Source organism: Telopea speciosissima, chromosome 9 (genome assembly GCF_018873765.1).
Source record: "Telopea speciosissima isolate NSW1024214 ecotype Mountain lineage chromosome 9, Tspe_v1, whole genome shotgun sequence".
NCBI classification, from domain to species: domain Eukaryota; kingdom Viridiplantae; phylum Streptophyta; class Magnoliopsida; order Proteales; family Proteaceae; genus Telopea; species Telopea speciosissima.
Window position 1 is genome coordinate 62182300 of NC_057924.1, and position 22859 is coordinate 62205158.

At 37.1% G+C, this 22859-nt stretch overlaps 1 protein-coding gene across 3 annotated transcripts in view; it reads right to left on the reverse strand.

Moving 5' to 3' along the window:
- The window catches only part of LOC122639928 (ATP-dependent zinc metalloprotease FTSH 12, chloroplastic), a 66411-nt gene that overhangs the window by 24154 nt on the left and 19398 nt on the right, over nt 1-22859 (reverse strand). For all 3 annotated transcript variants that reach the window (XM_043832978.1, XM_043832977.1, XM_043832976.1), the window contains exons 10-14: nt 18744-18960; nt 13059-13130; nt 3281-3400; nt 3067-3183; nt 2795-2971 (exon numbers count right to left, since the gene is read on the reverse strand). In XM_043832978.1, coding sequence (XP_043688913.1) covers nt 2795-2971; nt 3067-3183; nt 3281-3400; nt 13059-13130; nt 18744-18960 — 703 coding nt within the window. The remainder of the gene's footprint in view (nt 1-2794; nt 2972-3066; nt 3184-3280; nt 3401-13058; nt 13131-18743; nt 18961-22859) is intronic.

Below are 22859 nucleotides of genomic sequence, written 5' to 3' on the forward strand. Positions count from 1 at the left end.
ACCATAAATCGAGTCTCCCAAACTCATCAGTCCACCAATACAGCACTCAAACAACCACAAACACTATCGCAAACACACCAGAATCTGCTTTTAATTATAAAATAGCAGATTTACATCATACACTTCCAAACACCAATCAACCAATACCCAAAAATAATCACAGGGGTGAAAATCACCCCCCCTTGCTAAAACCGAGAGCCTCTGGTAGTGTTACCAGATATTGCAGAGAAGGAAAAGAAAGAAAATGGAAGAAAAGGGGAAGAGAGGGCTTGCGCAGATTTGTACCAGGCCTAGAATCTCTGCTTTGATACCATGATAGTTGAGAAAATCAGAAAAGAGAAGAGGAAGAAGAAGAAGAGAAGAGAAGAAAGTGTTGCAGCCATAGTTGTCACGGCGATCCAAGTCGGTGGAGGGGTGTCACGTCGATATATCGATATGTCGCCCACCATGGCGTTGCCATGGCGAGCATGTCGACCATGTTTTATTTTTTATTTTCTCTATTTTTAATGGTTTAATAGATGAATACTCAAGCCATGTTTTATTTTTTCTCTATTGTTTCTCAAGTTTTAAGGATGGCAATCTTGTAATTAAGCAGAATTTAAGAAAGGGCATAAAAGAGTTTTGATTAATGACTAAGGGTAAACTTGGAGGGATGTGTAAAGTATGGACAAAGGGGAATAAAAGAAGAGAAGGGTACTTTAGGAAAAAGGCAAAAATAAGGGTTTGTAATAACCCACGATTGGATTTATGGTTATCTTCAACCTTACGACTTCAGCCTGGGACGGAAAAAGGCAAAGTACGAAGGAGATAACTCCTTCAACTCTTCTCGGTCTAGTCTAAACCTTCAGGCAAAGCACCGCCACATCATGTTTTATCGATTCCAGCAAGAACTCATCACAGAAATCAACTAAGCAAGGAGTATTTAATTCCTGGAATCAGATCTGGCGACTTCTTAGTTGCAAAACAGAGACAGAGAGACAGGAAGAAGAAATCGAAGAGGGAAAGAGAGACAGGAAGAAGAAATCGAAGAGGGAAAGAAGAAATAAAGAAGAGATCGAAGAGGGAAAGAAGAAATCGAAGAGGGACGCCATGGCGTAGGTCGCCATGCAGGCTTCTCCAGCACCAGGACGCCATGGCGACGCCATGACAACTATGGTTGCAGCCGTAACTATCGATCCATTCAATAGAGACAGCCAAAAGAATACATATACATGTGTATAGGGTTAGGGAAAAAGACGAAAAAGACCTTGGGGCTTTAAGGAATCTCATGATTAGCGCCTGGCGCTAATCACGAGATCCTATGTGGACCCCACGACAGCACCATAACCATAACAAAATAGACTAAAATGAAGTTTCCCTGCAATATCAAAGCTTAATATGGTCATTTGCCACCCCCGAATGACCAACTGAAACTCACCAACATAAAATGCACTGCTTTGACGAAATTTCGGTCACACCAAAACGAGACCGAAACCCAAGAGATTAATAAATACCTACCTGACCTTATTACAAGCCAAATCCCCCCAGGCCACACAAAAAAAGGTGGTGCTGTGGTTTTCTTACATCATATCAGTTTCCAAATACTTTGATATAATTACTTGGTTAGCTATAATAGGCCAATCTAGAACCTAATCTGTACTTTGGATTTTCTACTTGGAAATTATTTTTATTTTTACCTTTAAAATTCATTAAAAATAACAAAAATTGTGAAACAAAATATGTCTCTCTTCACAAAAGAAACATGCAAATACCTATGAAGAAAATATTGAGTATCATTTATGCATCGAATGCGTTGTTTTGCCTTTTTTTTAAGCATTACAGCATTTTATCTATTGAGAAAAAATATTAAAAAAACATGCTTATACATGATTAAAAAATATATTGGGTTATAAGTCATTATGTTTTTACTCATAAAATGAGTAATTTACAGATTTTATTGAATACTTGATAATATTTTACTTTATAAGATTACATAATTAGTAAAAAATAGTTCCATAAAAAAAAAAAGCAAATCAAATTCCAAATAGATGACAACAATGCAGTCATGTATCCTGGTTTCTAATGTGTTTTTAACACTTAATGTGTTGAGATATCTAATTCTAACTGGTCAAGACCTGCAAGACCAACTTTTTACTTAGGTTTCAAAGTCATAAAACCACTTTGGATGGTCTTCTCTCTAATTACTTATAGATTTTAATTTAAGCTTAAAAAAAGCATTTGCTAAAGTTTCATGGAGAAAGATTTAGATCATAGTTATCAAGGCGATGCCATGGCATCCAGTCTCCTTGGTCACCTGGGCCGCCATGGCGGGCGCCTTGCCGCCATGGCAGTGTTGCCTTGAGTTTTTTACCCTCCAAAACGCCATGGTCGCCTTCCCACCTTGATAACTATGATGTAAATATAGTCAGACTTCCCCAGATTGCAGTAAATTTTACCAGATTTTGACTGCATTTCAATTCGCTAGGAGCTGAAATCACCCATTTGGGCAAAATTTGCAAAACCTTGCAATGTACTAACTAGGATTTACTATTTATGGACTTATAGGGTTCTCTACAAGGAGCAACGAAGGATTTGACTTAAAATACAAAAGATTCCAAGGAGAAAACTTTTACGGGTTTGGCCTGAGGGCCTAAGTAAGGGCTTCCATACTGTTTTTTCTCTTGTTCTATCCCCTTTCTTGTAATCATTTCTTTCTTTGAGAAGTTATAGAAGTTATTCTTTTAGCAGAAAAAATTAACATCAGAATGGAGTAATTATTTAAAAACTTGTTTACTGTAAAGAGATTACCACTTACTTTGGTAATCTTTTCTAAATCATCCCTTCCCCCATCAGTAATATCATCACCAAACACAACACGTTCAGCACAACGCCCACCATGCGTTACGATCATTTGCATCTTCATGTACCCAAATGTGGTATATCCTTGATCTACCATATTTTCTCTGGGATAAAAAACAGATACCGCAGTTTCCTGCACTTTTTGGAAGGGATACTGTTAAAAGACAAATCCCATAATAGAATGCAATAGAAAAAAATAATAAATCGATCAATATTTGGAAGTCGAACCTTTCCACCAGGTAGGAGCTGAGAAAATGCGTGCCAATCAAATCGAGGAAACAAGTGAGCTAACAATATGTGACCAGCCTCATGTACAGCAAGCAATTTTTTCTTTTCAAAAGGCACCTGTTATATAAACACAGAAAATCCAAGATTAGAAGAATATGTAGAATAACAATCTCCGAGAAGTAATCTAATGAGAATACTGAACATAAACACATACACTCTCTTCACATCTTTGTTGCTCTTCCTCTGTAAGCAATACTCCCATTCCCTCAAGCAACTGTTTATCTAAGACATCAATGATGTCTTGTTGTGAGATCTTGGAATGTCCTTTCCTCACCTGCATGGAATAAAGAAACTTTTATCTATTGAAGAAGGAAGATAAATCAATATCTGGGAACTGTTATATAAATGCAAGGGAGCTAATGCAGGAAACTTTAAAATATGAAATTTCACCCTTCTAATTAATAATACATTAAATAACAAATGAGAAAAAATATTCTCAAGATGGGCAAACGTTAGCCAGACTTCTTAATCCCTAACCTAAGTCAGACAATTCTAATCCACACAGAACAGCATGTGGCAGGAAAAAATATATGTAATTAGACTATATGGGTACTTTGGTCTTTGGGATTATAAGGGGATTCTTTTACTTACTGTTAAGTGTTTACCGCCACTTAGGGGTGTTTCGGATATTTTATTATTATTTATGGGTGTTTATGTAATGTTTATTTTATATTGTCCTTAATTGTAATTTCACTATTTCACACTTTATAAATACAATTGGGGGTCTTGGCTTGGCTGTACACACAAGCTGTAACTCTCTCTCGGTTTCTCATCTTTCACTTCTTCTTCTTCTATCTTCATCTTTTTTGCATTGCCTTTATATGTACTGATTTCTCTTCTTTGATATTGCTACATGGTATCAGAGCAAGATTGATCAGTCACCATTCCCCAATTACTGTTTTGATTGTCTACCAAGGATCCTCCTCTAGGTTGCTGTTATACCTAATTGATGAAACCCTAGTTTGATTTTATCGAGATAAACTAGGTTCCCCTTCGAGCATACTACCTCCAATAAATTTCATGGGTTACTGGATGTGCAAGAATCAAATCATAACAAGATAATCTGGTGGTACCCATAGTTCAAGAACTCGATCTCGCCGAGTTTCTCGGTTTTTCGAAATACCGAGACGAGATTGCCTACGAGTCTCAAAATGTCAATATCTCGCCGAGATCTCGGATCTCGGTCGAGATCTCGGTTTGACATAGGAAAATGCCCATATAGGTCCTTTATATGAATGCCAGATCTCGAGATCTTGCTAGAAATTCTTGGTATACAGACACCTATCTATGCCAGGAACCAAGACAGATAAGACAGACACTTGTTTATGCCTAATATCATTTAAGTAAATGGTTTTGTATTTGTATTTCATTTACTTAAGATATTATTCATAAATAAGCAAATACCCCCCTATTTGAATCCAATAAAAATAGTTAAAAAATCAAATTCCAAAAGGAAAAAAAGTCAACCCCCCAGTTCAAGAACAAAAACTGAAAGCTTTCCAACAAGTCCAAGATTGCTTAAATCCGATTTATATTGAAGGAGTTATAAACCGGTCAAACTTAATTCAGTGTGCGCGAATGCTGTCAAAATCGCTCTGAATGAAAATATATTTTTGGACATCAAAACAAATGAATATTTTACCGCACTTTTGGTTTTTAGCAATGTTTTACCATATTAAGATTTCTGGAATTTTTAGATTTGAGAAAAACCCCAGCATTAGAAAGTTGAAAATTACACCTACAGCCGAAAATCCAGTTTTTGTTCTTGAACTGGGGGGTTGACTTTTTTTCCTTTTGGAATTTTATTTTTTACCTATTTTTATTGGATTCAAATAGAGGGGTATTTGCTTATTTATGAATAATATCTTAAGTAAAGCATTTACTTAAATGATATTAAGCATAAATAAGTGTGTTTGTCCTGTGTCTGTCCTGGTTTCTAGCATAAGTGTCTGTCCTACTTTCCCACTAACTGAAATTCCTATTTGGACTTTGTTTTTGCAAAATCTGATAGTGCCATTGTGTTTAAATGGCCTAAAATAGGCTAAATCCCAAGTTTCAGACCCAAACTAGGTCTAAAACCCACCGAGATGAGGCTTCGAGTCGAGAAAAAAAAAAGTGCACTGGCTCAACTCGGTTTTTCAAGGGTCCGAGTTGGCACCAAGACGCGAGTTTTCGAACCTTGGTGGTACCCTGTTTCTGGAATTTTTTGTTGGTAAGATTGATGTCTCACATATTCTCCATCCAGCCGACAGGTTCTTCTGAAGTTTTACGACTTTATTAGTCCCTCAGATAAGCATCCTTTATCCCCTTTGGGTACCGATCAGAGGCTTCAATCAATCGACAAACTATATTATATTACTTCTGGTGCTACTCTGTTTTTGTGATTTTCTTGGAGCATCAATGTGTACCTGTATAGGAGATCTATCCATCAGATACCCTTGGTATTCTAGGGCACTGTTTCCCTTATTAGTAAGGTTTTTGACCTGGAGATGGGGTCCATCTGACTCCTGGTTCTACTGCTATTACAAATCCCCCAAAATCTGGGTGTTTCAAGTACAGAATTGTCTTTTTTTTATTGCTGATTGCGGTTCCTTCTTCTGATCAGTGTGAAATTGTGGGGTTTATATCTTTCCTCACCCTACTATCTATCTCTGGGCTTGGAAATCAATCCACTGTTAATTATATTGTTTTTCGGTGAACGCAAGTTGTGGCCAGGGTTGCCATTTCCTGGCTTTATCGATTTCTCCATTGAGTGCCTCTTCTGCTGCTGTTGTGCATGATGACAGACCCTAAACCTACTTCGAACAATGTTAATGTCCAGATTACTAAAATCAAACTAAATAGAGTACCTAATTACTTGTTATGGGCCCAAGCTGTTAAGGTTTATATCAATGCTAAGAGCAAGATGAAGTTTGTTCAATCAGACCCACCTTCTACTGATTCCAAGGATTATGAGGCTTGGATGCGTGCAAACGACACTTCTAATATGGTTGTGGAACAGTATGGAACCAGCAATTGCAGATGTTAGGTTCCACACCACTGCTAAGGGAGTTTGGAATTACTTGAAGGAAAGCTTCTCCCAGAAAAAGAACTTGTTCTCTCATTTATGATCTTTATGACAAAATGTTACTTCAAGCAAGGGGACAAATATTTAAATGAGTAATACAGGGTATTTAAAGGAATGTGGGAGGAGCTCAATGTTTATCAGCCTCTTACTATCGATCTGGAACAGTTGAAGATTCAATGGGCTGAGTTTCAAAGTTGCAAAGTTTATGGCCGGATTAAATTCTGATTTTCAGTCAGTGAAGAGCCAGATATTTGGTGGGGGAGAAGGTGCCTTCCCTGAATGAGACCTTCTCTCATCTTCATCGCTGTATTTCTCCCTCTAAATCTGACATCTCATCCTCTTCTAAGGAAGGATCTGCTTTTGTTGCTGGACATAGCTTTGGTTCTAATTTTCATGGAAGAGGTTGTGGCTTAGGGGAGGTCATGGTCATGGTAGACAGTAGACCGATAGGTCTTTCAAACAGTTTGCCTTCTGTGGCAAGCCTAATCATACAATTGATACCTGTTGGGCTAAACATGGTAAACCATAATGGGCTCAACAATTAGCTAATACAGTAGTGTCAGATGGTAATACTGAAAGGTCTCTTTTGGCGACACCAATCTTCATTTGGGGTTTCTCCATCAGGGTCTGTATCTTGGGATGACTATAATCAGCTACTTAAACATCTCCAGAATCGCGAGTCATCCACTGCCTCATCCAAAGCTACTCTTACTACCATATCTTCTAACCCTTGGATAATTGATTTTTGGTGCATCCACTCATATGACTAGTAAGTCAGACTTGTTTGCTTCATTGTTTAAAATTCATAATCCTTTCCCGGTAATTCTTGCTTATGGCTCTTCGACCCAAGTGACTGGTCATGGTTCCGTTTCTCCTACTTTCTTTCGTTCTTCATGTGTCACAATTACCTTAAGTCTTTTAACCGTTAGTCAACTTACAAATCACTAATTGTTCTGCTATTCATCTTATTGTGTTTTTCAGGATCTTCAAACAAGAAGGACGATCGATGGAGGGCTTGAGCAGGATAAGTTGTATTATCTTGATTGCGCTGCACCCGTTACTGCTGCTACTACAGCTTTCGGTGGTGTTTCTCCTTTTCAGTGGCATTTTTTGGTTGGGACACCCATACTTATCAAAACTCCAACATATAGTTCCAAACTGCAAGTCTATGTCTTGCCTCAAATGTGAAGCATGTGAGCTTGGGAAGCATCATCGGTCCTCTTTTCCTTCTCGTAGTCTGTCTAGAAATTCATCTTTATTTTCTTAGTTTATTCAGATATCTGAGATCTATATCGTGTCAAACATAGGTTAGGTTTTTCTTATTTTGTTACTTTTAAGGATGATCATTCCCGTCTAATATGGTTGTATTTGTTGAAAGATCGTACCTAATTTCTTCTGTTTTTAAAGATTTGTACAATGAAATAAAGACGTAGTTTAATGTTTCTATTAAAGTTTTTTGGTTTGATAATGCTATTGAATACATTCAGCGTGAGATATCTGCTTTTTGTTCAGCTAATAACATGATTTATCAAACAAGTTGTTCTTATATCCCTCAACAAAACGGGGTTACTGAAAGGAAAAATTGACATTTATTGGAAATTGCTCAGTCCCTAATGTTTCATATGCATGTTCCCAAACGTTTTTGAAGTGATGTCATTTTAACCACATGTTATTTGATTAACCAGATGCCTTCTTCTGTTCTTAATACTCGATCTCCTCTCTTTATTATGTTTCCCAACTCTCCTTTGTTTTCTTTGCCGCCTCGGGTTTTTTGGCGCACATGCTTTGTTCATAATTTTCACCCTCAAGTTGATAAGTTATCTCCTCGGGCTGTCAAATGTGTTTTTTTCGATTATTCTAGAACTTACAAAGGGTATAAATGTTACGATCCTATTACTCAGAGGCTGTTTGTCGAGGCCGATGTTACATTTTTTGAGACTACCCCATATTTTTCTGCTTCTAGTAATTCCCTTGACACAGATGATGGTACTCCCCCCCCCCCCCATTTTGCCTCTTGTGCCCTAGGATGCTATTCCCACCGATGCTTCACCGGAACCACTACAAGTGTATCAGCGGCGTAAGAAAAAAAATGCAGTCTAGTTCGGTTCTTCCTACTTCACAGTCCCCTACACAATCTGCTCCTCCAGCTAAGGTTCCCACTTCCTTCGTAAAGGCACCCGCTCCTGTATTCAAAAATCTATGGTTGCTTAACCTATTGAAATTTTGCTTCTCTATCTCATCTACCATCTTCCCTGCATAGCTTTGCCTTGTCATTATCTACTCACCCTACTCCTAAAACCCATTGTGAGGCATTGTCTCATCCTAGGTAGAAAGTGGCTACGGACACGGAAATAGATGCCTTGATTTCTCGCCAAACTTGGGACTCTAATGGATTTACCTCTAGGTAAGGACCTTGTGTGGTGTTGCTTGATATACACCATTACTACCATCCAGATGATACTGTTGAGCAGCTCAAAGACCAGTTAGTTGCGAAGGGCAATACTCAAACCACCTATGGTGTTGATTACTTTGAGAACTTCTCACCTGTTGCTCGACTTAATTCTATTTGTGTGCTAATCTCTTTAGTGGTGAATAATGATTGGACATTATATGAGCTGAATGTCAAGAATGCCTTCTTATATGGTGATTTACATGAGGAGGTATATATGAAGCGACCTCCAGGGTATGTTGCTCAGGAGGAGAACACTCACATAGCTTGTAAATTACATAAGCAATTTATGGGCTCAAACAATCACCTAGAGCTTGGTTTGATAAGTTCAGTTTGATTGTTATTTGATGTGGGTTTTCTCAGTGTTATTTTGACCATTCGGTTTTTGTTTGTCACCAGGATGGGTGATTTTTTGGTCATGTATGTCAATGATATTATCATATATAGGAATGATGCATTTGGGATTAAAGAGGTAAAATCTTATTTACAACAACATTTTCAAATGAAAGACTTGGGTGCACTCAAGTATTTTCTTGGTATTAAGGTAGTGCTTCAGAGTGAGAAAGGGATTAGACTCTCACAGAAAAAATATGTTCTGGATTTTTTGTCTGAGACTAGTATGCTTGCTTCCAAACTAGTAGATATACCTATGGATCCATACCAGAAGTTTGGGACAAATGATGGTGAAGAGTTTGATGATAAGCGCCTTTATAGGATATTAGTATGGAAATTCATTAACCTTACTGTTACTAGACCAGATATACCATTTGATTTTGGAGCTATTAGTAAGTTTATGAATTCACCTAAGAAGGTTCATTGGGAGGCAGCATGTCAAATGTCAAAGTATCTTAAAGGGGCTCTAGGAAAGGGGCTCATTTACCAACCTACTCAGCATATTGATGTAGCTGGCAATCTGGCATGGTTCAAGAACTCACGAGATCTCGCCAAGATCTCGCCGAGTTTCGCGGTATTTCAAAAAACCGAGTCGAAACCACCAACGCATTATATTTTTACAATTTCTCAGCGAGATCTCGGTATCGGTTCGAACCATGGTTTTGACCCATATTTTTAACATTATATTTTTACAATTTCTTGTCGTCGGCGAGATCTCGGTGTCGGTTCTGGATATGGTTTTGACCCATATTTTTAACCCATTTTAGACCCATCTACCCCATTTAAAAGAACCTAACATGGACAGAACTCGCAAATCTCGGTGAGTTCTGTCCTAAGGATGTAATGTACTTTTTATTTGAATGTTTTGATTGATATGTACTAAATTGAATGTTTTGATTGCTAATTTGCTATGTATTACTAAATTATGTGTAGAGTAGGTTGTTTTAGTACGACTCGTCGCCTACCAACCTATGGTCCAGAGTGAAACTCATATTTGGACTTGTTTTTTGGAAAATCTGGGCATGCCATTGTGTTTAAATGGCCTGAAATAGGCTGAATACCAAGTTTCAGACCCAAAATATGTGTAAAACCCACCGAGTTGGGGGTCCAAGTCAAAAAAAAAAAAAAATGCAGTAACTTGCCGAGATCTCGACTCGTCTCGGTTTTTGGCTGGGCCGAGATGCCTCCGAGACCCTAGTTTTCGAACCTTGGTAGCTGGATATTATGATGCAGACTAGCCTAGTGTTGATGGTGATAGAAGGTCTGCCACAGGTTATTGTTCTTTTATTGGTGGCGATCTTGTCACATGGAGAAGCAAGAAACAAACGACTGGGGCTAGATTGAGTGTTGAGGCTGAGTATAAAACCATGGCCTATACAGCAGCCGAGTTAAGATATTCTGTGATAATCAAGTTACTATCTATATTGCCAGTAATCCAATGTTTCATGAAATAACCAAACACGTTGAAGTTGATTATCACTTTGTGAGGAATGCAGTAATGAACAAATTGATTGACAGTTTCACACTTCGTTTCTCTCTTCTACAGATCAGTTGGGAGATAATGTTTATTAAACCTCTGTTCGGTCCCACTTTCTGGAAAGGCTGTTCCAAGCTGGGCATGGATTATTTATATGCTCCAGCCCGAGGGGGAGTGTTAAAAGTTACCGCCACTTAGGGGTGTTTTGAGTATTCTGTTATTATTTATGGGTGTTTATGCAATGTTTATGTTAGTTATTGTCCTTAATTGTACTTTCACTATTTCAGACTTGATAAATACAATTGGGGGTCTCGACTTAGCTGTACACACAAGCAGTAACTCTTTTCCCTCCCTCAGTTTCTCATCTTCTTCTCTCTTCTTCTCTCTTCTTCTCTCTTCTTCTCTTCTTTGCCTTTATATATACTTATTTCTATTCTTCGGTATTGCTACACTTACCATGAGCAGTATTGCATGTGTAGGGAGACACTACAAGGCTTGGGCAGCAGCACCTGGCCATATTGATGATATCAGCAGCCATAAGATCAGGTTGCTCTCTCCAGCAAAGGTACCAAGGATTATATAATATTTTAAAGTATTCTTAAATCTGGTAGTTGTTGAATGGAATAAAATTTCCTCCAATTGAATCAGTTTCTGCTTTATGGAGCAGAAATGAGTTTCATACTTTTGTTGATTACAACATACCATTGGATGAGCTACATCAATTTTAAGCTTGATATTTATCATTCCCATGCAAGTCATAGTTTTGGGTTCCTATTGGTTCTTGTTGCTCAATCTTATAATGATTCATTTCTTGGTTACTTCTGACCTACATGTGGTCTTTTGGAAGACACTTGGCGTTGGAACAAGAACGGCATAGTTTATTCAATTGTGCTAGGGACCTTTGGAGGTTTCATCGGGAATACGAATTAGTTGAATCTCATTCCGTATGGCGAAGATGCAGTGTCATGGATCTAAGGGGGAAGCTCACTTGGCAAAGTCCAACACCTCCAATTAAGAGGTCATGAGTTCAAATCTCTTTGGGGCCTACCTATCAAAAAAAAAGTGTGTAACGGTTGTTTGATTGGCTAGCATGACAAAACAAGCAAGTACTTTTGCCCCTAGGAGAGCCAAGCGCGCGCAAGAACCAAACTGAAAAACTACTGCACGGGAATTCATAGTTCTAGTAGAGATTGTTGACCATGTCAGTTGGTTCCGTACCCAACTATTGCTAATATCTGTGTGATACCCACCATAACTGTAGATGCTGTTTCCAAACAGCAGCATAATTTGCCACAGCAGAAAGTTGAAATTGCAAAACTGGAAGTCGTCCAAGCTCCTATGAATATAAACACTTTCTCACAAAAACCTTCTACTTTATTTAGGATGAGATTAATCAAAAGCAAAGCTTTATGATAGGGTCTAAATGTGCTACACTGGTACCAGGAAAGGCTGAGGGCCCCTTCAGAGGCAGCCCAAACCATAATACTGAGACATGATAAATGATACACCTTATTTATCACTTATCTGCGAAGTAGTTTCTTAAAATTTTGAACTTCATTTCCCTTTCGAGCAATTAAGACAAAGGATACCGACATACCACAAACTCAATCTTATATTATAATTTAATCCTCCCTTGGTCAAGAATTTAGAATAATTCATGTTCATTTAGGCGGACCTTGGTGCAACCGTAAGGTTGTTCCATTGCAACCTAGTGGTGCAGGTTCAAGTCGGGAAACAGCCTCTCCGCAGAGCAGGGGTAAGGCTGCGTAGATTATGACCCTGCAGTGGCAGGACCCTCATGCACTGGGTACACCCTTTTTTTTCCCCCTTTTTAGGATCCAATGAAGTTGGTTCCTTTAAATAGTGTACTCCAGTTTATTAGGTGTGCATGCTTCAGGAGATACTGGATGGAATAAAGTAAGCATAACCATATAAGAAAAAGGATATGATCCAGATAACATGTGAATAAGAGAATTTAGTAAATGACACGAATTTGCATTTGAAATGAATTCTTTCAACCACATCAAGATTGAAAGATATTTGCCAGCCCGGTAGTGCATGTTACAGTAATTGATTCAGCAACTAAGATAAAAATCTCACAAATGTTAGACTGGCGAGTTTCTTCCAGAGAAAATTATATGATCCCACGAGATTTAAAAAATAATATATATATATATATATATATATATATATATATGTATATATATATATTAAAAAAAAACAGGTGCTATACGGCTATCCACTCCTATTTTGGCTCTTTCTCATGATGTTTCAGTAGCTTTCTAGGACAAGCTTGCTCTTTGTTTTGTCACAATCAAATAAATGCAATATTGGGATGGGGTTTTCTAATTTATCATTTTATCATGAACGACAAGTGCTTCTTTATTTTAGGTTAGGGGTATGGCAGCATTACTCCCTTGTATTGTTTATATTTCTTTGGTTTATTCTAGGGGGCTGTCCGGGTTATTAAAAGAAAAACTACAGACCAGTCAACTCTCTAACATTCTAAGACAAAGGATATACAAAAGAATAAAGGAGTAACTTACAGACATTATTCCTGCTTCATTAACAAGATTTCGAATATCTGCCCCGGAATAACCAACAGTACGGAAAACAAGCTGCACAAGGGAGAAAAAAGACAATATCAAGCAACATCGTTCAAAGTTTTGAGCTGAGAGCAACCAATGAGTTTTACATTGTAGAAGTCAAATAAAAAAGAAACAGATGTAACCTTTTCTATAACCGCATCAACAATAAAGAGTGAAAGCTTGAAAAGACTAAATTGTGCCAAATTCTATATTATACAGATACGGCGAGCTTTAGTAAGTAGGTGAGACAGAATTTACACAGCAAATTGAAGTAAATGAAATGAAATGAAATGGCACCTAAGTAAATATAGACTACATTACCAAGCTTGTACCCAAGGTTCTAAATTTCAGAATTATGGTGGGGATTTCAAACCCCCCCCCCCCCCACTGAAACCAAAATGTTTCAGTGAAATGGTCGAAATCCCACCGAAATTTGGTCCATTTCAGTGTAAATTTTGAAATAGCCATTTCAGCAGGCAAAACCTGAAATTTTGCCCTCAAATTTCAGGAATTTCCTATTTAAGCATGATTAGACATTTGAACCATTAGATTTTTTTTTAATAAAAAAGAATAAAGTGGTTAGTTAGCTTCGGACCCCATGACATATGATAGCCATGTCATTATGCCTAAAAAAATCTCTCCAAGTCCATCACAGCAGCCCTATAGGTAGGAAACATAGTTGTTAAGGCATCGTTACGCAACACCTAGGCACTTTGGTCGCCTAGGCACCTTAGTGGTCTCGCTTTATGTCCAGGACTCCTCCAACGCCTTGGTTGCCAAGACGCCATGACAACTATGGTGGGAAATTTAAAATTTGGGAGAATTTGGCCAAATGATGGATCAGATTCATCCAAAAATTTGGATATGGATGCTTCAAAGTTAATGACCAAGCCTTGATTCAGCGGCAAAATGAAGGATTTTGCCAAAAATTTGAGGTTTTCTAGCAGTTTTGAAGCTCTTATGCGAAAGCTCAATATTTCAATGAAATGATTAAAATTTCATCGAAAATCTTGCTTTTACATATGAGCGCATGTTCGAAATTTCGCTAAAATTAGTCAAAATTTTGTTGAAATCTGAACTTCCTTGTGTTTCGCATAGTATTTCGTTTATCCTCATGTCGAAATCAAAGTATTTCGCCAAAATTGACATGTCGGTCAAGATTTCGGACAATGCTCATATCTAAATCTGCTGAGAATTGCAACAACTTTCCTCTTTTCCTCCCCTCCACCCCCACAGCATTTTACTAAAAAAAAAGTTATTTAACAATTATGTACAAAGATAGTGAACACAACCACTACCAACAGAGATTAACAAAAGCACAAAAAAAAAAAAAAAAAGAAAGAAAGAAGAATAACAATTATACCGAATAAAAAGATCAGTTCTTCCATATCAGCTTTTCCTATCCTTTCTTCTGCCACATATGCTAACTCCAAAAATTCATTAATAGTAGTAGCAGCTCACTCTGTAAGGAGGCTGTAAATTGGCATATCTTGGGGCATTTCTTTCACTTTGTTCTCATAAACACTACAATATCTCTCTCCCCAAATGCCAAGACATTAGCATGTAGGGTCATATTCATGGTATCAAGTATTGATATGAAACGGACCAATACGTCCAATACGCATCAAGATTGGTCATGTCAATAAGATAAGAAGAACCGATGCATAAAAAAATTTATTCACAGATCCGATGCAGACCGATATGGTACCAACACAGAACAATACCCTTGATACACGATATGCATTGAGATGGCCATGTCAATATGATACAGAACCCGATGCATCAAAAACAAAAATATTTATGTACAAAATCAATGCAGACTGATACAATACCGAGATAGATCAATACCAGTTTTTGAAAGAAAAATCTTCTTATTCTTATTGTTTTGTCAAAACCTAAGTTGATCCCATCTACACTAAAAAATGACAGTAACTAAAATAAGCAAAAAATTGCATAAAGCTCATCAAAGTGGAGATTGAACATCAAAGCCATGGGTTGAAGTTAAAAAGTAATAAAAATAAAATAAAACTTTTTTTCTTGAATTTTGGTTTGTCTTGCATGTCTTTGCTAAGTATCACATCTAAAAATGGAAAACAAGGTTCAAGAAGTCGGTTTCAACCAAGATTTCAACCATCGTCGAAACCAAAACAATTCAGACTCCAACCGAATCTTGTAAGTCTTGGTGCATGGTTTTGTTTGACCATTTCGATGGTCCAACGGCCATATTTTGGGCTGAAACTTGGAAGAGACCCTAATTAAGCATCCCTAACCACAATGGAACCCATAGTTGTTGAAAAAAAATACTCAAAATGTTAGTTTGGTTTCATACCCTAGGTTGGCAGTGTACGTCGTACTCGTGTACCTTGCCTATATATTTTTCAAGGATAACCTATGTTACACCTGATTTAGTATTATAACATAAAAAATATAATGATACCAATTAAAATATACAATTGCAAATGACGAATGGAGGAAAATTATCTAATATTATAGAATTTTAAAATTTTACATCATAGTGTTCAGTCACTGACTTCACATCAAAGTTGCAAGTAAGCAAAGTCTCCTGCCCTTCCTCCTAGTCTCCTACTCTATGTCAATACCACAGAGTTCTGAGTGGGCTCGAAAGATGAGGAAGATTGCTGCCGCCGATGAAACCTATTTCCTAATTTCTACCTAACTCTTATGTTTTCCCCTGCTTAAAACCAATTTTTATAATTATTTTTAAAAAAATAACAACCTAATTAACCATTATGTAAGTATAAACAACACAAAAAACATCATTTTGAGTTGAAAAGACAACCACATTACTTTTAAATTTTTCACTAATTTTCAAATCAAAACAGAATATTTTTCCATATTTCTCTTTTTAATTTTTTTAAGTATTTTTTTAATTTTCAAAAAAAAAAATTCCATTTTTAAACCAAAAAATTTTAAAATAATTACAAACAGAAAACTAAATCTGACTGTGCGAAGTCGTAGATCGGCTAATGTTATCTAATATATAAAAAATTGAATCCTAACCACTACATATTTACCCTATTTTTTTGCGAAAAATTACTTTAGAGAAAAAGGGTATTACCTCAAACTGTGAATCTTCAAGCAATCTACCTCAATGTTTTGATCGACAACTCGGAAACATATTTCTGAAACATTAAAAAAAAAATACACCGTCTCGCCGAGATCTCGAGACCGAGTTTTAGAACCTTGGGTATAACTAGTGAGTCGCATAGTGTTTCATTTTGAGCCAGGTCAAAACTGAGAATTTTCGATATATTTTGACCGACTCCACCGAAATTTCAAACCATGAGGGAAAATTGGCATAGGATTGGATCATCTTGAATGATGTGTGATCTATAGTATAATTACGCTTGTTGCTAAGTACTTATTATTAATAGTTACATACTGCTTTAGGGTGTTTAATATGTTACTAGTAGAGTAGTATGGTTAATGTGCATATACTTAAAGTCTGATACTTGATACTTAGCAGTATGTTTAAACTTACATATTGCTTGTTTGAAGCCAGTATCATAATACACAAATAGACCTTGCTTAATTGTATCTTATAACTTATTACTAAGTTTGATATTGTACTTGCAAATGAAAATTTGAGTCATATAGGTACTGTGAAGACAGAGGTAACCTGACATTGGTTGGATATCATTATTTATTTAACACTTGTTTTGCCTGTATCATAAGAATATCCAAGCGTATCTCATGTCTCTCCAATACATCTCCGAGACCTTTCTAATAATCAGCTTTCTTACATGCTGCCCAATACCGAAACTTGACACCTTGGTCATACTCCAAAGAACACAAGCCTTAACATTTGAAAGGAACACTTGGCCAAAGTGAGAGGATCATCTGTAGATCCCCTGATAATGAAAAACCTATTAAAAAAGGTTCAAATAACAGTAGCTAGCTCACAATCAAGAAATACTAAATATTTGCATGGAAGTCTGATGTCCAAAGATCTATCAAATAAACTATAATCCAATCCCTAGCAGTAAATCACCGTATAAAAAGTTAAAAAGTAATAAAAATACAAATTTCTTTAATATTCTTTTCTATTAAAACTATGAATTAAAAAAGAAAATACAAAGCCCTTTAAATATAACATCTATTCATGCTATTCTATCAATTTAATACAAAAAACTACATAAAATTGGATCAAAGAAGAGAATCTCATCTTGAATCTCTGTAGCGAAGAAACCAGGTTTTCACATATTATAAGTTATAACCGACCTCCACAACTTATTTACAATTTTCTTATTCACAAAAGCTTGATCTTTAGTTGAGATTTAGGCTCGAAATTTGCTATTTAAGTTTAAAAGCTTAGCTTACAAAAACAAAGAATATTAGTTTTTGAAGGCTCCGTTACCCACCTTTGATGAAAAGATCTGGTCATATGATTGATCCCCATGATTTAAACTGGTACTCATCATGGTTCTAAAACTCTGTATTAGATAGTACAGATCACCTGATCCTTGTTGGTATTAGATGAGAACAATCTAGTGGATGATCTCTATCAGCACCAGTGCGGAAGATCCGTCATCCAATACCAATCTTCAAATCCTTGGTCTGGATCAACCGTTCCTCGATGGCTGGTATACTCTAGTTGAAAGATGCAATCCTAGTCTGGCAGCAATCACAGGATTGATTACTACTTATTAGTACACCTTTGCTGATTTGCTCTGGATGATCCTCAATCTAATTACAATGGATCTCTCCTCATTTTCCAGTAAATCATAGAAAATTTGTCATATGGAAGTGAAGAATGCTTTTCCTTCACAGAGTAGCTTGAAATAAGAAGCATATGCAATACCACTTTGTTTTCGCATTCTAACTAAGGCAAGCGGACAGCAGCCTCCTAGAGAGTAGAGAATGATTTGAAAGGCTTCAAACTACAGCCACAAAGGTTGGGCGTTCCAGGTTGATTATATATTTTTTCTTAAGCATGATAAAAGTCATGCAATTGTGCTCGTTATTTATGTGGATGATATATTGCCCAAAAGAAGTAGGTCAGAAGAAATAAAAAGTTTTGAGTAAATCTTGGCAAAATGTTTCCTGTTAAGATTTAGGTTGAATTATCTTGGGTATTTGCATTTGTAGACTAGGTCCACCAAAGTCAGAAACTTGGGACAGTTTACAAACCAGCAGATATCCCTATCAAGTCAAAGCATGGACTTGGTTATATAAGAGTGAATTGGTCAATGTGGACAAATATCAGAGACTGAATGGGAAAACTGATATACTTCTCTCTTACTAGACCTGATATCCACATGGAATTAAGTGTTGTAACCCAAACTATCCCTGCCACATCCATGCCACACAGGCTGTACATCTTGAAGCTTTTTTAAGGAAAGCCATATCCAATGGGGTAGATAGCTCAACAATCTGCTCAGCAGAAAACCTGGAGACGAAGCACAGCCATTCGAAAAGGGTCAACTGCCACCAAAGACATTGGCAGTGGACAGTATGTTACAATCTAATGGGTCAAAAAGGCCTGCTTTGAATCAGATATGATCAACAATATACTGATTCACAAATCAAAATGATACTCTTTTATATTAACAAGTGATACTACAAGTTACATTCCACATTCTAGGAACAATTGAACAAACCTATCTAAGACCAGTGAAGTACCTTTCCGAAGTCTACATCTTCGTCAACCTGTTTTCCCTCACTGTGAACAGAAAAGATTTGTACACGCTGTTTTGCATCAGGTAAACCAATGTACAGACGACGATCAATACGTCCAGGGCGTACAAAATCTAGGTCCAATTCATCTGGCCTATTTGTTGCGCAGATGAATATGACAGCTTGTCTTAGTGAAAATCGATCAGTGCCAGTTTTCTCTTTACTGCACTCAATGAACCATTGAGAATAACAGATTAAGAGAACAATGACTAACTATAACAAAAAGACATTATACAAAAATATTAACCTATCAAGCAGAGTATTTCAAACAATAAAATTTGCAGAAATATAAATGAAAGAATGAACAGTTTAACAAGAAATTGCTTTCCTTTCTTTTTAATTGCTTCCAATTGTATCATCTGCCAAGGTATTATAAACACAAAAAGACTTAACACAGGAAAGGACAAAAGGTACAACGATTTAGCATACAACTTTAACTGTGATTTTCATTAAATTTTACATGAGTTTATTCCCTCTTCACACAAAATCCCAAACTCTATGGAAATAGCATAAATAAATGAGAACTGAACTGTCTTACATTCCTCTATCAAACGGAGCACAGCCATGCCAAAAAATAAGATTCTCTTTTCCCTCACTATTTTAAAAATTAAATAAAAAGGCAAAGTAGAAGATAATTTTCCCACACTATTTGAAAGATTTCCAATAATCATTATTGGATAAAAAAACTAGCAACGTGACTTTAAATTTCACCAAAAAAATTTTGTTTATAAGGGGAGACCAATCAAAATAACATGGATACCACTGATTGAAACTTGAATCTTTCACATATTTCAGAAATGTTTCAGATTTTGGAATCATATTAACTTTTCCCTCTTTTTAGTTTTTGAATTAATGTTTTACTTTAGTTTCTTAGCTTTGACATATCTAATTTTCAAATTGACCATATAAAGCAAATTACTCAGTGTTATGTACCGTAGACTCTATCCCCCCCCCCCCCAAACTGAAAAAAGAAATTTTTATGATAGTATCTATGTAAAATTATGATAATTTTTCAATAAAAAAACAATTACATTCAAAGGCATTCAAGAAAAAATAAAATCGATAAAGTTCAAATGGCTAAACCCGTATAAAATAAATTAAAATGCATAAAATCAGGGGAGGAAATAGACAACTTTTGGAATATTTTAAATGAAATTTCGGTTCAAATAAAATATTAAATTTATCTAAAAAATAGTTGAGCATTTCATTTTGGTTCCCAATACTGTAATTCCTGAATTGGTCAACTTATAACCTGAACTAGGCCAAAGATTTGTTGGGGATATGATGTCGTGTATTCTGTCACTTGGTTTGTGGGTTGATTCCGAAGGGCCATTAAGAGGGTTTCACTATATGCGTATTCCAGTAAAATTCATGTATATAGGGTTTCACTATAAATATGTAGTGAGGGTTCTTTCTCTGTAACGCAATCTAAGAGAGGTGTGAGGACAAGCGGCTGTAACCCTATTCTCCATTGATAGTGAAACAGATCTCATCTCACCGTGGACGTAGGCAATCTTGCCGAACCACGTAAATCCTTGTGTTCGTTTGTGTGATTGTTTTTTGCGATTTCCATCTGCATCGTTATCGGTTTCGTTTTCAACAAGATTCATTTAAGGAAGCGAAGATTTTATTCAGAAGCAACAGATCTATGGAGCCCTAAATAATTAGCAAGATCATACTTGTCAATACAACAGAAGAAAACGAAGGCCCATCTCTTCATTAGTCAGTTGAGCCAATCACATATCTAAGGTAGATAGATGAATCCGCAGGGGGTGGGAGCCACAATACAGAGGCCCCACCATGGATATATTATGAGACAAAAATAAACAATGGCCCAAACCTTTCATTTCTCTCATTGTATCGAAGGCCAAACTTAGGAAATGGGAGTCAAAGGAAGTGTTCCAGATTACAAGCCAGATAGCTGAATTGAACAGGGATGATGCAAGTTAAGTGAGTACCCTGCTCCAACTTGCATGAAAATCATATTCTAACCAAGGTCCTTTTCTTTTCCATCCCCCCCCCCAATTCATAGCTACTGATGAGAGGTGTGTTCATAGTTGTCACGGCGTCACGGCGATCCAAATCGGTGGAGGGGTGTCTAATCGATATATCGACACGTTGTCCGCCATGGAGTTGCCATGGCGATCATGTCGACCATGGCAGAATTGTAATTAAATCTAAAGTTGAATGGCAAAGTTGAATGGCAAACTAGTAGATAAATCAAGATTTATAAGAGCAATGGCAGAATTGTAATTAATCCGAAGTTTTAAAGGAGTAATGGCAGAATTGTAATTAATCCGAAGTTTTAAAGGAGTAATGGCAGAATTGTAATTAATCCGAAGTTTTAAAGGAGTGGCAGAACTGTAATTAATGGAAATCAATTTCATAAAGAAAATAAACCAGGAAGTGGGATAGCACGTTTGATGGGTAAAGGGTATACTTGGAACAAAATGGAAAATAATAGATGGTGGGAATAAAAGTAAAAGAAAAGGGTAATGTTGGGAACTAAGGAAAATGGGTTTAATAGATAAGAAATCAAGAAACAAAAAACAAAGGAATTCAGTCTTCTTCAACCTCATGACTCCTCAGCCAAAGAAGGAACCATAACTCAGTGGCAGAATGGAAGTTATTTCAAAGGTGGGCCTTCCTCGTAAGAACCCAATCGATAAGAAGCTTCAGGCAAGAGTCGCCACAACCTGTTCTCACAAGGGCACCAAGAATCTAATTGAAAGAACTTGCAACAAAGAGATTGATGGAGATTTAGGTAAACAGACGCCATGGCGTAGGTCGATATGGCCATTTCTCCAGCGCCAGGACGCCATGGCGGCGCCATGACAACTATGGGTGTGTTAGAGTTTATGTAATAAGGGTAGTTTGGGCACTAGTTATATATCTTGTTTTCTTATGTTGTATTTTTCCTGTTTTACCTTTTACCACCCTAGGGAGGTAGTTGTAATTCTCACTTCATATTAGTAAATCAAATAGGGGAGAGGAAACATCTCTCTCCATCATTCGGTTGCCATCTCTTTCTCTCTTCTTCTCTTCTCTTCTTCTCTACTTCCTACCTTTTCCTCTTCTCTCTTGGATCGATCCTTGCACCATTTCCAACTTGGTATCAGAGCACTCTCTGAGTTTGGTTGGAGAGTCATTCACATTCTACAATCTCTCCACCTTCTCTCCCTATCTTTGGAACCCTAGGTTACAAAAGGGTTCCAAGGAAGGGGCTGCTATGTAAAAGAGTTGAAGAGATCATGCCATATGTCTTAATGAAGACTATGGAAGCAACAAGATAGGTCTTCATGTGAAGATTTGGCTGTTTGAATCTCAAATCAACAAGGAATAGGGTTCAAGCTTGTTACCGCCAGCTCTTGAGCTCAGTCTCTCTCGTCCTCATCTGCCATTTGTTGGAGTAGGGTCTTGGTCCATTGAAGTCGCCTTAGGCTTCCTATTCAATCCCCCAAAAGCTTAGTTGCAAAGAAGGAAAGCCCAAGGACTGCAACTCTCTTTTGTGCTGCTGCTACAGTACCGCCGGTCCTGGAGAATTCTTCTGGTTTCTCCTCCATCGAGCAATGTTTGAGCATGGGACTGGGCTTGCTAGAATCGCCCAAGGGGTGGCTTTCACCCCCCCCCCAAGACCTTGGTTACTAAAGAGGTGAGTTGGTGGAGCACAACTCATCCTCCTCCAAGCTGCCAGGTACCACCAGATTTGTCTTTTTGCCCTACATTTTGCTCGAAATACTTTGTATGGTGAGTTTGGTTTCTATTGGTTGGTGAGTTACATCATTTAAGACTTATATGTTGTTATGGAATGAAGTTAAATCGTGAAGGATGTATGTGAGTTGGTTTTCTTCAAGTTTTTTATGGTCTCCTACTTTCTGGAATTTTTTTCTGCGTATTGAGAAGAATTTTTTGTGTAGAGTGTACTCCCCATTTGGTTTGGGTATCATTGTTTTAAACTAACCCATTAACCCATTTACAGTACTTTCCTTTTTTTTAACATAAAGGTAGAGAGGCAGTGGTCCAGTCATTGCAGTGGGATCCTCCAACAAAGCGGTGGCAGCT